We start from the raw sequence: 16,189 nt of genomic DNA on the forward strand, positions 1-16,189 counted from the left end.
CCTTCCCTCTGCTCCACAGACTTGTTTTGGAAGGTTTCTGAGGTCCTCCATGATTCCTCAAAGCCCCCACCCCCCACCCGGTGCCTATGCTGTTGTCCATCCACAGAATGCTCTAGAACTCCCGGCTCTGCGGCCAAGGCCAAGCCCCGTCCTACTCACCGAGTTGCAGGCTCCAGCACGCTCCACCGGAGACAGTCCTGTCAGGTCCGTGTCAAACACATTCATCTTCTCCACGAGGCAAGTCAGGGCTGTCTCTGTGGCCTCCCCTACCTTCTCGTACACGCCTTTGGCCTGGAGGGTCAGAGCACACAGGGAGTGAAGGCCTTCTGCTGTTTTTACTTATTCATTTTGAGATAGGGTCTTGCCCTGAGCTCAGGAGGGCCTCAGTTCACAACTGACCCTCCTGCCTCAGCCTCCTAAGCGCTGGAATTTTATGAGTACTTCAGCACACAGGGCTTCCGGGCTCTTCTTGCTGAGCCTCAAGCCTGCTTCTTCACCACGCAGATCTCCCTGGCTCCTGTGTTATTATCTGTCTGTGCTGGTGAGCACAGACAGCATCTTTTGGAGAGGCAATGTGGCCACACCCCAATTCCCTGCTCAGAACCCTTCAGTGGCTCCTTGATTGCCCTTGGCTTGGCATGGGAGCTGACTTGGCCTGGCTAAGGGTTCCTGGAAGGCTGGAGTATCCTTCTGTATGTTCAGTTCCTCTGCTCCAGCCACACAAATGGCATCATGTGACCATGCTCGTGGAGTGTGACCCTCTGAAGCAATGAGGAACACCAAACAGTGAGACTCTGGGCAAAGGAAAAGGGTCTGTCCCGAGAAACGGAACCTAGTGGGGTCATGGACAGGAGTGGGGTCCAACCTCATTGTAGTCCAGTGCTGAATCATTGCAAAGGGCACAGATGGTCGCTAGCTCCACAAGTCCATCAAACTGCCCACAGCGCACAGGCTGCTCCCCTTGTCGCCTGCAGAGAGAAAGGGGTCAGCACAGGGCCTGGCCGCGCCCCTGAGAGGTGTCCTGCATTGACCCCTTCCCCAGGAAACCAATCCCATGGACCCCTCTCGGGTCCCAAGGAGCTCCACCCACTTGACCCCACCACACCGTCGCTTGCACACTCACACTTCGCCCTCTGGGGTATATGTGGTACCCGAGATGGTGAATTCATGCAAACGACAGGAGCCTGCCTCTGCTTCAGCTACCACGAACATCTGTAAGCACAAGGGTGGGCTCAGGACGCTTGGAGGGCTTCCTTCCTCTCTGCCATCAGCTTAAAAAGTCAGCCGCAGGAGGATGTTTGAGACGCCCTTCACAAGAGTCATCGAAAGGCCTTCCTCCCCACCAGAGCAAAGACACCCGTGAGCCCAGGCTAGGCACCCTAAGACTCTGCCCAGAGGCATCTGGCTCTCACTGGCCATTGCTTGGGATTCCTGAGGGTTTTGTGGCCAATTTTTCAGTGCCTGAGATGGCTGTGAACAAGACAGGGCAGGACATCTGGGCCCTGGACTTCTTTCAAGCATCTAAACCTCAGTTTCTCTGCTGGTAACATAGGGAGAAAGTGGGCCCAAGGTCCAACTGCAAGGGACGAATTCTCTAACTTCAAGGAAGAAACTCATATCTTGCTCTGAGGCAGTTTCCTTCAACCCACAGGTGACCCTAGAGAATGAGCCTCTTGGGGCCTGCTGGGTCATCCAGCCCTTACCTGAACTTTCCTAGCCCATCAGCCAGCTGAGAGAGACTTCTTACAGTTCATTCTCAAGCCAGGGGCCAACCTAGCATCCCAAAGGTACTCCGAATACCCCTTCCTTCTTGTCCTCTCTGCTCTGGGGCTTCCCACAAGCAAAGTCCATTACCCAGCGTGCTCAGCTACTGCCACTTCCCCAAACCATGCTTCTCGAATCCTTAGTTTAGTCAAGGAACAATGGACAGATAAAATCCCGCTAGGGATTCCACCAAGTCAGAAGATGCAGGATGCAGAGCTTGCCCAGGCCTGTTGCCTGCACCAGGCTTCGATGTGCTTCCACGGGGCTGTAAGGGCCTCGCGAGTCCTAAGCCAGCTCCTAGGGCCTACAAGGCAGACCACTGTGGGAGCAGAGGCAGAAGGGGCACGGCAGGTGCCTGAGAAGGTGTGAAACCCACAGCTGTCGCCATTTCCCCAGCGACTTCTCTGCTGAGCCAGAAGGGGTCTCTGTCCCTTGTAATCCCAGCCAGAATCCCTGGAACATGTGGACAGTGGACCCAGGATGTGGGATCAGGTGCCCCGGGATGAATAATTGCTGCCCTAGTCCTTCCCGGGTCACTGGAGCCAGCATATCTGGTGACAGGCGTCAGGTGAACAGCCAAGAAAGAGCAGGACAGAACTGGGTCCAATGACATGGCGCCTGCACTTGACCCTCTCTTGGATCCCTCAAGGCAGTTACCTGGCAGGGCTCATGCCTAGATTTCAGATGAGGACACTAAGGTCCACAGACTGGCAATGACCTGCCCAGGGAACTGCAGTGACACTGGGCCCCAGTGATGTGTCTCTACAAGCACTGAAGCAGCCCTCAGTCTGCTGCTCCCCACCGCACACTGGGAGACAGCGCACAGGCTCTCCATCCCTTACCAAAAAGGAGGTCAGGAAGCCAACCCTGCTGCCCAGCCACCTGACACCAGAGGGGCCCAACCCAGCTACCACTCACCCTGCAGACAGACATCTGATTAGTGGTGAGTGTCCCTGTCTTGTCAGAGCAGATGACTGAGGTGCAGCCCAGGGTCTCCACAGAGGGCAGACTGCGCACGATGGCATTCTTACGTGCCATACGCCTTGTGCCCAGTGCCAGGCATGTAGTGATGACTGCTGGGAGGCCCTCGGGGATAGCGGCCACAGCCAGGGCCACGGCAATCTTGAAGTAGTAGACTGCGCCACGGAGCCAGGATCCACCATGGGCTGGGTCAGCAAAGTGGCCGATGTTGATGACCCACACAGCCACGCAGATCACAGAGATGGCATGCGACAGCTGCCTCCCAAATTCGTCCAGCTTGCGCTGCAGCGGTGTCCTCTCAGGCTCCACAGCTGCCATCTGGCTCCGAATCTTGCCCAGCTCTGTGTTCAGGCCTGTGGCCACAGCCACACCCAGGGCTTTGCCTGATGCAATATTGGTGCCCTGGTCAGAGAAGGACAAGGAAGTGCTGCTCAGCCTCCGGCCAGCGGCGGGAATCCCTGAGTCCAAGCCAGAATAGGCTCTTCTGTGTGGCCAGTGTTTCCAGACTTACATAGTTTGGTATTTATTGTATTGCTGTTCTATGAAGGCATGGATTTGGAGGATGGCTACATGTCCTGTGCCTATTGTAGTGTCTGGCACCAGAAGAGGCTTCAGGACTGATGTCAGCTGCATGTTTCAAGGCCAATCCATAAACCCCATCAAAACAGGACTCATAAACAGCCACTGTGGCCACACAGGAAGGAGCGTGGCTGACAATGACCCCAGGCAAGTAGTTTGTAAATATTTACCGAAGAATCCACAAACCTTAGACTTGACACTCCCATTCCCAAGGCCCTGGGCAAAAGACCCAACTCCAATGTAGAGGACAGGTGGCCTGGTACCCCAGTGTCCTGTTCTGCAACAGGCCCCCACAGAGGTCCAAGATGCAGTCACTTTAGAGGCTGACTGTCTGGTGCCCCTTCAGATGGATGTAGAGGGGAGATGGCAAGAACACAGGAGCTGGTGGCAACTCCGCCTCTCCGTCACGCAGAGCAATGTGGCTTTGCCCCACTAGCAGCACCCCTACGTAAACTAAGGCAGAGACCACAGCAAGCCATCCTCCCCCCATGTCTCCCTCCTCATCCAAAACAGCTTATCTGCCCCTGCACTCAGGCAGGGTCCTCTGCAGGAGCTCCGAGACCCATGGTCTTCTCCACTCCTGTGCATTTCCACTCTTCAGCCACCTCTGACTGGGTTGCTGGGGCATGGTCTAGCTCAGTTGCTGCTCACCTCAGCACTTGTCACCCTTTCCTTCCATTGAGTGACTTAAGGCAAGCCCTGTCTCTAGCTGGAAGCACAGCATCCTAGCAGGAAAGAGAAATCCTCAGCCGTCTGAACTCACACCTCAACTCTGCCGCTCCTTCACTGTGACCTTGGGCAATTGACTTAACCTCTCCTAGCCTGTTTCCTAACATGGATAGTAAGACATAGACAGCCTTACTTCAATGGCTTTTTGTGTGGGATAAAAAAATTTTAAAGGGCTTAGGCCAATGCTAAGCAAACAGGCCTCAGTAAACACAAACTATTATGATTACTAAAAATTTGCATGTATTATTGGTAACCAAGAGATCCACCCTAAAAGACTGAAAAAGAAAAAAAAGTTCCAGGAGTTGTAGCCCATGCCTTTAATCCCAGCACTCAGGAGGCAGAAGCAGGTGACTCTCTGGAGTTAGTCTACACAGGAAATTCCAGGCGAACCAGAGCTACATAGCAAGATCCTGTTTCAAGAAACTAAATAAAAATAAATTTTAAAAAATGGCAGACAGGGGCTGGAGAGATGGCTCAGTGGTTTGCCTGCTCTTCCAAAGGTCCTGAGTTCAATTCCCGGCAACCACATGGTGGCCTGGTGCCCTCTTCTGGCCTGCAGACATACACGCAGACAGAATATTGTATACATAAAAAATATTTTTTTTTTAAATAGCAGACAGTCAGGCAGTGGTGGCGCACACCTTTAATCCCAGCACTTGGGAGGCAGAGGCAGATGGATCTTATAAGTTTGAGGCCAACCCAGTCTACAGAGCGAATTCCAGGACAGCCAGAACTGTTACAAAGAGAAATCCTGTCTCAAAAAAACAAAACAAAACAAAAAGACAGACAAAAAAATATTTTTTACATTTTTGTGGTGGTGGAGGTGATGGTGATGGTGGTGGAGGTGGTGGTGGTGGAGGTGGTGGTGGTGGAGGTTGTGATGGCGGTGGTGGTGGTGAGCATGCGTGTGCCACCATGTGAATGCGGAGGTTGGAGGACGCCCTATGGGAATTAGTTCTATCCTATCAGCCTGTGAGCACTAGGGCTCAAACTCAGGTCGTCAGACTTGGTGGGAAGTACCTTTATCAGCAGAACCATCCCACCTCTGCTCCTATGGGACTAGTATTCATATCCAGGCTGAGCCCCGAGTATCCCAAGAACTTACAGAAAACAGCATGTTCTTCTTGTCCTGGTTCACGGCTCTGGAGTCTGGGATGACATCTGTGTGCTTGGTCACAGACACGGATTCCCCTGGTTACGGGATGAGACGTGAGAAGCCTCACCTGGAGACACGCCCATCACCTAGACCCACCCCCACTCTCTCCAAGCCCTTGGGCCTCACCTGTCAGGATGGACTGGTCCACGCGAAGTGTGGTGGACTTGATCTCAATGAGGCGGAGGTCAGCAGGCACCTTGTCTCCCACTACACAGGGAGATTGGCCTGGGTGAGAGTGGGTCTGGGGCCCTCACCCCAGCAAAGCCAGAAAGACTCCCAGAGGCAAAGCTAAGACCAGAGGCAGGGTCCTGAACCATTATCCTTCAGGCAGATTCCAGCCACTCTGGCCACCATCTCTCAATATGTCTGTCCAACAGGGTTTGGGGAGGTTCTAACAGTCACTCCTCCATAGTGCAAGACAGAAGCAAAGAAAGAAACAAGGCTCCCTGCTGTCACATAGTGACAGGAGAAGGACCTGGACATACCCACCTGCCACTTCCACGATGTCCCCAGGGACGATGTCCCGGGCTCGGATCCTCTGCACACCCTTGCGGTCAGAGCGGATCACCTTCCCCATCTCAGGCTCATACTCCTTCAAGGCCTCAATGGCACTCTCTGCATTGCGTTCCTGCAGAGCATAAGTGGGCAGGGGGTCTCCCTCTGCTGCCCCAGGAGGCCTCCCCTCGAGAGTAAAACCTTTGGGCCTAGGAGGGACCTGACAGCAGAAAGCACACCTAGCGGGTGGGAGACCCCGGGGACCAGCCCACTTCCAACACCTCCCACCTGCCACACGCCCACGATCGCATTGGCCACGAGAATCAGCATGATGACTAGGGGCTCCACAAAGGCCGTCGTGGTCTCTTCACCCTCCTCGAACCAAGCCAGGACCTGCAGGGACAGAACTGATCAGCCTGGCTGTGCTGGGACCCCCGAGATGAGCTCTTTGCCTTTTATACTCTGAATACTGTCTGCTCCCCTGGGGAATCCTGGGCTTACAGAGAGGGCCTCGGTGGAGGAAGGATGCCCACCTTACAGATGTGTGGCCATAGCTCTCATCGCACCTAAACCAGCCTCCAAGGGGACAGAGGCAGCTGGAGACCTCTCTCTGCCTTCCCTGCTTTGCACTGTGGTCCTCCAGGAGGAACAGAAGTTCTCCGGCCAGCCCAGACATCCTGAGCAGAAACGGCTATCAAGCCTTCCTCTTTATGGTGAGTGCCCATGTTGAGGGTCCGCCAATCAGGGACACATTTCCACTGCAGAGTCTAACTAAGCCTTAATGGGACTCAGGTCAAGTCCTTTGTCTACCTCTTGTCCCAACTGGGGACTCGTCAGCTCCCTCCTAAGTCCTCAGTGCTCCCATCCGTTACTTGAAGGGTCAAGGTATCCCTTCGGCTTTGCCATTTTAGACATCTGCGTATTTGTCTTTTCGTTTGTTTGTTTTTCTTTTCTTTTGTAAGACTTCAAGTTTTCACAAGGACAGTGACCAGGAGAGCCAACCACCACTGGACAGGAAAAGCCAGTCCCAGCCAGTACCATGGGGCTTTCTACATGCTGAGTCACCAAGATAAGTCTCCTCCCCAGGAACAGAAATCATACCTGCCTTCCTTGTATTAGCTTTGTATCTGCTCCTCAGACATGGAAGACAGTCATTGCCTCCCTCCCACTTCCTGCCCTGGGCCCAGGACCTGTGGTCCAGAAGTGGTCCAGACAACAAGAAGGAGGAAGGTACAAAGAAAGCGAAGGCAAGAAAGAAGCTAGTCTGTTTGAGGCCCCAAAGGAGGGATCAATGGCTTCAAATGAAGGGAATTTGGCCCCTAAACAGACACCTAGCAATGTCTGAAGACACATTCGATTGTCACTGGGAGATGCTGCTGGCACCTGACAGGGAAGCCAAGGATGTTCAACACATCAGACCCCACCCCATCCAGAACAATCTGGTTCACACGTCAAGAGTGCTGATCCCGGCTAGGGCAGGGACAGGCCAGGCAGGTTAGGGGTTAGGAAAGCCCCCTGAACCAGGGCATAAATGGGTTAGAGGAATTCAGGTGGTTCAGTGTGGGACAGCTGAAGACTGAGGAATGTCCCTGATGGGAGGAGAGCAGCCAAGGACTCTGAGCACTGGCAAGACCTAACTCACAGGGTGGCGGGGAGGGCTTACTTACAAAGGAGACCAAGGCTGCCAGCAGCAGGATGCGCACCAAGAGGTCCTCAAACTGCTCCAGCACCAGTTCCCACAGGGACTTTCCTGGAACAGGAGAGTATGTGAGGCCCAGGTCCCTGGTCACCCCCGCCCCCGTCCACCCCACCACCGTTACCCCCTCCACTCATAACTAGGGACTTTTAGGGACCCTCTCCCTATTGATCAGAGGGAAAGCCCGAAGTCCCAATGGGTTCATCTGAGCATTCAACCAGGTATCTGTCTGGGATGGGGTATTGCAGCCTGAAGGTGTCTGGCACGGGGGAAGGGAGATATTGCAGCCTACAGCCTCCCCCAACCCAGGATGGCTCACCTTCCTCAGTAGGGAGCTCTGTGGGATGTAGGCAGCCACGGGAACAGGAAGAGACAGGAGAAAACTGGTTACTAGTAGATCCTTCTGGAGTCTGGAAGCCCCCCCCCCCCATAGTGTGCACTGGGTCCACCACAGAGTCCCAGGTGACTTCCCAGCTCTGAGGTCACAGACTCAATCTCCAAGCTCAACAGCTACTCTTTACCCCACCCCATGCTGTTAAGGAATCTAGTGTGACCTGGTTCACCTTAATGAGACCGGAGGGGAAGGGAAGCTTCCATACCCGCTCCCTTTCACAGAAGTGAAATTGAGGCCGCTGCCAGCCCTGACCAGAGCCTCCCCAGGAAAAGGCCAGCTGGGAGTCCCACCCCACCAGCCTCCTGGGATACCCCAAGCATTTCTAGACATTAAGCATATGTTCAGGTTCTTCTTGGGGTCCCTCTTGGAACCTCACTCCAGATACATACAAGAAAGATGGCCCTCATATGACCAGTCCCATACAACACTGTGAAGAACACTTTCTCTATACATCAGTAGCACCTGCCTCAGTTTACCGGCCAAACTTCTTTCATTTTTATTTTATTTTCATTTTTTTATGTGTAAGAATGTTTTGCCTACACTTATGTAATGTGTACCATGTCCATACCTGGTGCCCAGGGAGGCCAGAAGAGGGCATCAGATCCCTTGGAACTAGAGTTACAGACAGTTGTGTGCTGGGAACTGAACCCGGCTCCTCTGCAAGAGCAGACAGTGTTTTTACCTGCCGAACCATCTTTCCAGCCCTCCTGCCAAACTTCTTTACCACCTTCAATTCTTGAATTAATTTCACACCAGGTGTAAAATTACTGGCTGGCTGCCCTGGGTAGCCGGGATCTTTAAGTTTCCCAGCAGCCTCTGAGAGAAGCATGTGACATGCCCAGCCAGTTCCACATCCGTAAGGACTGCAGATCAGTGAAGAAGCAGCTGCCACAAAGTTCCACAACTGATCAGTGTCTGTGAGGAGCTAAACCCCAGAGCTGGGGCTCTGGTAGGCTCCCCCTCCCCTCTTTGGCACAGCCCTTCCCCTGCAGAAGATGAATGAAGGCCCCACGTGGTCGGTCTTTCTGAACTCCGCCTCCTTCTATCCTCAAAGGTAGCTCAAAAGCCAGCAGCCTCACACCCAGAACCCATTCGCAGTACAGATTTGGAACCTCTCCCCCTCTGCTTACATCCCTGACCACGGCCCAGTTCCTCACATCTGTCCACCTGTTCTTAGTCCACAGATATTTTTTCCTATGGGAACTCTTTCCCCAGACCATGTGCTGGGAAGGTTTAGGGTCTGCACCTGTCAGCTGCACCATGGACAGCAGCGAGCAGTCGCTGGCCCTCAGGGCTCCAAGAGGGAAACATAAACCTAAAAATACATTTCTAGCATTTTCTCTAAAGTCCTATTTTAGGCAATGGCTGACATTTTCCACGGAAAATGTAATCTCCAGTGTCCTGCATTGAGATTAAAATCAAACAGACTTTCCCTTCTGATCTATTTAACTGAAGCGAACAGGAAAGGTGGGGGGAGGTCCGGGCCCCGTTTCTGGGCCAGTTCTCCAATGGAGCAGAGTCCCTTAGAGGTCATATTAGCTATGCCTCTGCCTCAAACAAAGAGGTGCCCAGCCCACAGCCCATATAAGTGCTCTACCCAGGAGTCTCTCACCTTGCTCATGGCCAAGAGAAGGGCTGTCAGCCTCACCTGACTCCCTCAGCTGTTTCTCTGCTCTTGGCTCTGAGGCAAGCATCCCCACCCGCACCCCAGGCTCCATGGCCCCTGGTGAAACAGGATTAGGCCTGGGCTAGCATACGTGTCACAGGCACACATACCAGTTCTAGCCTACAGGCTGCAGCCTTGCCTGCCCTAGGTGTATCTTTCTAGTTCCCCTCTTCTACTCGTCTACCTGGATCTCCCCCTCCGGCTCCCTGACCCACAGTAACCCACTCCTTAAATGCCACCACATTTCCCCAGATACTGCTGCTTCTCCCAGCTTGAGGCCACACTGTAACGGTGCATTTCTCAGCCCATGAGAGTTTCCAAATAAAGGATGTGTGTTAGCTCCCAGTTGGCAGACTAGTTTTTTGGTGCAAGGCTCCCTGGAAGGTCACTGTCCCACAGACTGCTCTGTGATGATGGACGGAGTTCCTGTCCCATCTGGTATAGCAGTCACTAGCGAGATGTGGACACTGAACCCTGGGAAAGTGGCTCATGTGCCTGAGGATGACATTTCTAATTCTACTGACCTCATTCACTTAAGCATAAGCAGCCACATGCGGCATCTAGCTGTCTGCCACCACGGACTGCAAGGGCAGGGATAGAGACCCTCCACTATAGCACTATAGCGCTGCTAACCCGTGCATACACTAGCTGCTTTGCTACCCCTGTGTACATGCTGTTCTCTGGGATTCTCGCTCGCTTGAGGAGACACAATCAGTATTCCCATTTTACAGCACCTGAGCCAGATATGCTGAGTTACAACATCATGACCACACAACCGGGAAGAATCAGGGTCTGCACCCAGAACCTCTGACCCTCGACCTCTGCTCTGGGCCTCCTGTGCTAATCCCTAGATAGCTCTGCCTTCCTTCCCCTGGCCCCTTAACTTCCCAGTCAAGGTCACCTGAAAGATCTTGGGGTCCTACATATTTACCTGTATGCCCATTCCTTTGTAGTGAGCCCAGATCCACCTGCCCAAATTACCAGTCCCAGAGGATCTGCTGTGCTCACAGGTGGGGCTTTGGGGACCACTACATCCTAGCCATTCAAGTCTGGTCTGCTTTAAATGCTGATTCCACTAAAATCCTGAAGGAACTGATTCTCTTTCACCTGAGCAACTCACAGGGTCACAGAGGAAAGCCAGGTCTGGAAGAGCCCCTAGTGAGGGGAAAGATAAGACACGGACTGTCCTACCTGTCCCCAGATGATTCTAAGGACTGGGTTGGTGCCAGGCCTACCTTGATACAGACGTCCCACTTGCTAAATGCCTGGCTCCTGTCCACTACAGTGTTGACAGCTACACAGGGCAAAGGCAGTAACCTGGTAGGATCCTATCCTCACTGGCCTGGCCCAGGCATGGCACCCCCTGAGTCTCAGAGACTCAGAACATAAATCTGGTCCTGAGGGCCTGAGTTTACATCCTGCTCTAATTCTTGCTATGCCAGGGCCAATGGGGGGGCCCAGGGGCCGTGTCTGTTTCCCTATCTGCTGTGGTGATAGGGATGCCCCTTGATGCTGACTGAAGGCCTAGTGATTGGCAGAAAGCTCCTGACAGGGACAGCACAGTCTCCAGGCATCAGCACCATGACAGAGATGGACCATTAGGTCCACAACAGGACTTGGTCAATGCAGCATCTCCAGCACCTGGAACAGCGCCAGTGTGGAGCCCTACCTCTGCCCAAGAGCGGCAAAGCCTTTCCCTGATCTTCCCAGCCTGCCCTTCCAGAGTTACCCCCTATCTTATGGGCAGGCATCTCTACAGTCAAGCATGAAGGTCCCTGCCCTTCCAGAGTTACCCCCTATCTTATGTGCAGGCATCTCTACAGTCAAGCATGAAGGTCGCCACCTTCTGTGTTCCCCATAGACCCTTCTCATCAAGACTCCAAGAAGCCAGGGGGGGCGCTCATCCCAATCTCGTCACTTCACCACGCTTTGACCAGCAATTAGTCCCGGGCCTCACCCCACCAGACGGGAGCACCAAGGCAGGGCAGCCATCCCTGAGTCACACTGTGCCTCAGCCCCCCACCCCCAGGGTCACTGTTTATGCAGTTGCCCATACCCTGGAGCTACGGAGTGGAGGGTACAGAGCCAAGCACACCGCTGGACTGCCCCACCCCCACCTTGGGCTCCATGCACCACCTGCTCCTCTAATTTCCCCCTCTGACTCCTTCCTTCTCTCAACATTGAAAACTGGAATTTCGGCTTCTAAATGTCAGCTCCAGCTGGGAGAGGCGGGCACTCACCAAGGTCTTCATCCAAGGCAAATTTACAGAGCAATTAAATTGTCACTTGGAGAGTCCAGGGAGAGGCTCTGGCTAGGCAGGGCCCGCCCAGCCCACCTGGCTCTGCCCTGTCTCCAGGGTCCACCTAGAGTGGCTAGCCTGGCAGGGCTCCGAGGGGGACCACTCAGGGGACCAGGGAGAAGTGGCTTCCATGCTGCAGAGGGACACACCAGGATGTCACACATGAGGGGCACCCGGGATGGGGAAAGGCTTGTCAACACCTGTGTGTCTTGCCCCAGGGTACACTGAGATCCAGTTGGGGCAGGACTGACACTGTTGCTGGGCAGACCTCAGTAAGGACCAGGAAATGTGACAACCGAGGCAAAGCTCCTAACGGCAGCAGGTAACCCAGCACCCAGCTGAGGCAGTTTCAGATCCCGAGGGGCAAGTAGGAAATGGGATGGGGGTCCTGTTCCTACCATGCTGAAGACACGGGAAGCCAAAAGGGGCAAGTGTGCCAGAGGCCATACCTGCCCTGTCCTCGTGGTTTCTGGGGCTCATGCATATGGGGTTTCCCTGTTTAGTACCAACTGGGGCCTGGGCTGAAGGCAGGAAACAAGGTCACAGCCCAGGCACTGTTGAGTTCTCCTGGGATTTTGCCTGACCCAGCATCCTTGGCTTTCCACGGTTCTCCAGGATGGATGTTTGTGTCCAGATGAGCCTAACACAGTCTAGCCTCTGGACTTGGTCTATGCTGTTTAGGGATCTACAGAAGTCAGACGGTTTCTGAGTAACCAAAGGTGCCGAACCTAACTTGAAAACAGAAAAAAATGCAAGGAAAGCTATAAGAGGAACCTTCCCATCAGATGAGCCCTGGTCAGATGTGGGCTCTGACACCACTGGCTCGGCAGTGGAAGTGGGCAGGTTGGCTGCTTCAGCCCCAAGGAAAAGGGCTCAAGCACAGCCCCTACACGTGCAAACACTCCTGTTTTGCTCACCAGTTCCACTAGGAGCTTGTTCTGAAATGCCACTGACGGTGGTGATGTAATGTGGGGATGGGGGGCTCCTAGTAAGGCTGTGTGGTATGCTGAGGGCCACGAACCACGCAACCACGGGAAGTGGGGTGAGGAAACTGCAGCCTGTCATGATGAAACCCTGTGAGGCCAGGAGGCTGCTCAGGAGATGTAACCAAGAGCTCTAGCCAAGAGGACCGCGACATTCAGGCTATTTCTCCTGTAAAGACAGCCCTGGGCCCTAGGCCTCCACACACACCCAGTGTGTATCCAGGAAGGAGACTGGGGATGGAGTGGGGAGACTTTACTGTATACTTTCTGTACTCTTTGAAGATACATTGTATAACTTTTTATTTAAAAAATAGATTTAGAATTAGGGGTGGAACTCAGTGGTTAGAAAGCTAGCTTGGCCTGTGGAAGGCCCTGGGTCAATCCTGAGCACAATTAAAACAAAAACAAAGCATCGCTCAAGTTCAACATGGAGGCACAGGCCTATAATCCCAGCCCGCAGGAGGCTGCAGCAGAAAGACCACAAGTTCCAGGGCTACCGGGGCTGGTGGTGTTTTCATGTCTGTCGTACCTCCTGGCTGATCTGTTCAGTAGCTGTGTGAGGTTTCTACCCAGCCCTGAGGTTTTCTATCAGGGAAGGGAGGGGGGAGTAGGGAGGGTGAGATTCTCCAGCGCCCCACCACGTCTCCACCCCAGGCAGAATTTGCAAACTTTGAGGAGTTAAGCAAATGACTTCCTTGTGGTTTCCAGTGCTAGCTAACGACTTTGCAGGTGCATAGCTGACTAGGGCAGGGGGAACACTAGTCCCTGGGGTGTCCCCTTTGCCTGAAAACCCTGCCTGTCCTATCACCCAGCCCCACCTCATGGTTACAGGGCAGGATGACTCTATGTAAGTGACCTCACTGAGCATGCACAAGCAACCCTGACCTGGGTCCTACTGTGCCCTCATAATGCAGAAGCCGAGGCAGAGTATCCAAGTGGCCTGCTTAGGACAGAACAGAGTTCGGGTGCTCAGCCCTATCTGCTCTGCTCCACAGGCCAAGCAGAGACTGGATAACACCCAAGCTTCCCCTCACAGGCAGAGAGCAGGAGGCAGGGAGAGGCAGCTGGTTCCCCTCTGCTCACCTGACAACTTCCAGAGCCCTGGACAGCTTCCTGAGGAGCAAGCCAGTGATGGGAGGAACCCGGAGGAAGGAGGAACGAAGCAGGAATGGCTGCTACCCAGACAACCCCAACACCTAGCAGAGGCACCAGCTCCAGGCGACAGAACGTGGGTCTGTCTGATAGAGTCAGGAAAAGCTGAGGCCTGGAGAGGCCCCACGACCAACTCCACCACTGACTGTGACCTTGGCAAGTCACTTGAGCTTCTAGTGTCTCAATCACCTCCTCAGTGAAACGGGGCGACCAGGTTCTTAGTTCAGCATCGTTTAGGAGTAGAAATGAGTTAATTGAGGAAAAGTGCTGAGCACGGGGCCTGGCATGAAGCAGTTGCTCAATGAAGTAGGAGCTTTTATTAACACCATCAAAACAGACATCTGAAACACCCCCGCCAACCTTTCCTACCATGCCCTAGGTACCATGTCAAGCCAACATCCTCTCCCACCACCACACTCAGACACCCTGAGACTCCATCGCAGGACAAAACTGCCTGGTAGAAGGGGGCTGGGGCGTCCTCACTCCCAGCTATCTCCTCTGCTGGACCGACGAAGGCGTGAGCCAGAAAAGACAGCAAACTAGGCCAGAGCCCTCAAGGGACAAAGTCTGTGTGACCTGGGACAGAACTAAAGGCTGAGTCTCCAACTTCATATGAGACCAAAATTCCTAAGCTGGGGACCACAGTCGCACCAAACAGACTGTAGACCCCAGAGTTTCCTTCCACTCCTTCACGTCAGGGGAAGACCCTGCTTCCCTGCCTTCCTTCAGCAAAGGACACCCTCAATGCCAAGTCATTAATGGGGGATATTAAATAATATTTATCTCCTAGTTCCTCCCACAGCTCAACTAAATATAGCAACTAATTTTTTTGAAAAAGGATTTCTGCTCCAGAAAGATAATATTTACATAAGAGGTGGTTTTCATAAACCAATACAAACCCCAAAGCACCCTTTCTGACAGCTCTTCCTAATTTCCCAGCCTTCCCTTAGCAGAGGGACACTCAGGCCAGGCCATGGTTCCCTCAAGTGTTTCTCTCTCTCTCTCTCTCTCTCTCTCTCTCTCTCTCTCTCTCTCTCTCTCCCTCTCCTCTCATCCTCTCATAGGTGGTGTGTATCTAAGCCAGGAGTAACAGGTCCTGCAGGGAACCACTATATGTCCACCCCCAGAGGCTCCTAGCAATGTGTAGGCAACATCTGGATGCAGTCTACTGGCACTGGCAAGACTTTTTGGCAGGAAGGAGAACCCCATGCTCCCTTGAGGGAGGTGAGGAAGCCATACCTCTGAGAGAGGTGAGGAAGCCATACCTCTCACAGTAAACTGCAAGGGTGCATGGGCTCTCTCCATGCCCAGAGATGGGCAGGTACCACTCCAGACCACTAGCTGGGGAAAAGACTCCTCTGGGAGCACCTCCAGACCTCCACTTGCCCCTCCAGAAAGGCAGGTCTTTGCCCCCAGCAGTTCAAAGCCACATCAACCCCCGCCAGCCACATCCGCTTGGGGTTGCAGAAAGAGGAAGACCTGGGGCTGGGAGTAAGAGCACCAGAGCTGACAGCTGACAAGATGCACCTTCTCGGGCGTCTTACTGAACCTTCCGGGGAGACATGGGAGCCAGCTGAAAGGCTGGGCCTTGGAGACCCAGGCTAGGGTGTCTTAGAGTCTGCACCTGCAGAGTGCCAAAGGATCGCACAGCAGCGCGGGCGCGCGCTTTCAACGAGGCCTTCAGATAGGATAGGCTAAGGCTTGCAGGGGTGCATAATGACGGGGAGTGGGGGACCGGATCCTCTGCTCCCCACGAAGGAGGCCGTGAGGCCCCGCCAGGTGCCCCACTAGCATCTGCGGAGGTTTACGGAGCCCCAGCTTCCTGCCGAGAGCAAGGATGGGGGGGGGGGCGACCGCTCCCCACTGCGGGGGGTAGAGACTCGCGCTCACCGTTGGGGCCGTAGCGCTCCCGCGCGTCGGTCACCTGCTCCGGGCTCAAGCCGCCTTCGGCTGACACCGAGAAGCGGCGCAGCACGTCGGCAGCCGGGAGCAGGTGCGCCTCCTCCATGCTGCCCGCCCAGCCGTCCGCGACGTCCAGGCCACCTTTCCTCGGGGTTACTGAGCGGGGTGCTGAGGACTTGAGCCGGGGCGGGCACCTCGCGAGGCCATGACCGCGCTGGGACCTTCCCCGACGGCAGTGACTGAGGCGGCCTGGCCCGCGCCAGGATGCTGCGCCCCAGGCTCCGTCCCCTGGGCGGGGCGGCGCGGGACCCGCCCCCGCACCCACACCCCTTCCGGCTGCCCCCACCGCCGCCGCCCCGCCCCACCCCTCCGGGCTGCGGGGACGGAATCCC

The 16,189-nt window shown here is 54.5% G+C and overlaps 1 protein-coding gene across 2 annotated transcripts in view; it reads right to left on the minus strand.

Annotated features, from left to right (window-relative positions):
* The window catches only part of Atp2a3 (ATPase sarcoplasmic/endoplasmic reticulum Ca2+ transporting 3), a 30,907-nt gene extending 14,829 nt beyond the window's left edge, over positions 1 to 16,078 (minus strand). Inside the window, exons 1-11 of one of the 2 annotated variants that reach the window (XM_050162676.1) lie at positions 15,786 to 16,077; positions 7,720 to 7,737; positions 7,372 to 7,454; positions 5,993 to 6,097; positions 5,699 to 5,837; positions 5,336 to 5,416; positions 5,159 to 5,244; positions 2,683 to 3,147; positions 1,124 to 1,212; positions 866 to 968; positions 160 to 291 (exon numbers count right to left, since the gene is read on the minus strand). In XM_050162676.1, coding sequence (XP_050018633.1) covers positions 160 to 291; positions 866 to 968; positions 1,124 to 1,212; positions 2,683 to 3,147; positions 5,159 to 5,244; positions 5,336 to 5,416; positions 5,699 to 5,837; positions 5,993 to 6,097; positions 7,372 to 7,454; positions 7,720 to 7,737; positions 15,786 to 15,903 — 1,419 coding nt within the window. In that variant the 5' untranslated portion in view covers positions 15,904 to 16,077. Of the gene's footprint in view, positions 1 to 159; positions 292 to 865; positions 969 to 1,123; positions 1,213 to 2,682; positions 3,148 to 5,158; positions 5,245 to 5,335; positions 5,417 to 5,698; positions 5,838 to 5,992; positions 6,098 to 7,371; positions 7,455 to 7,719; positions 7,738 to 15,785 lie in introns of both variants that reach the window. The other variant, XM_050162677.1, reaches the window with a different exon arrangement.
* Between the last annotated feature and the right edge of the window lie 111 nt (positions 16,079 to 16,189).

Source organism: Alexandromys fortis, unplaced genomic scaffold (assembly GCF_014885135.2).
Source record: "Alexandromys fortis isolate MF-2015 unplaced genomic scaffold, M_Fortis_MF-2015_v1.1 scaffold_84, whole genome shotgun sequence".
Classification (NCBI taxonomy): domain Eukaryota; kingdom Metazoa; phylum Chordata; class Mammalia; order Rodentia; family Cricetidae; genus Alexandromys; species Alexandromys fortis.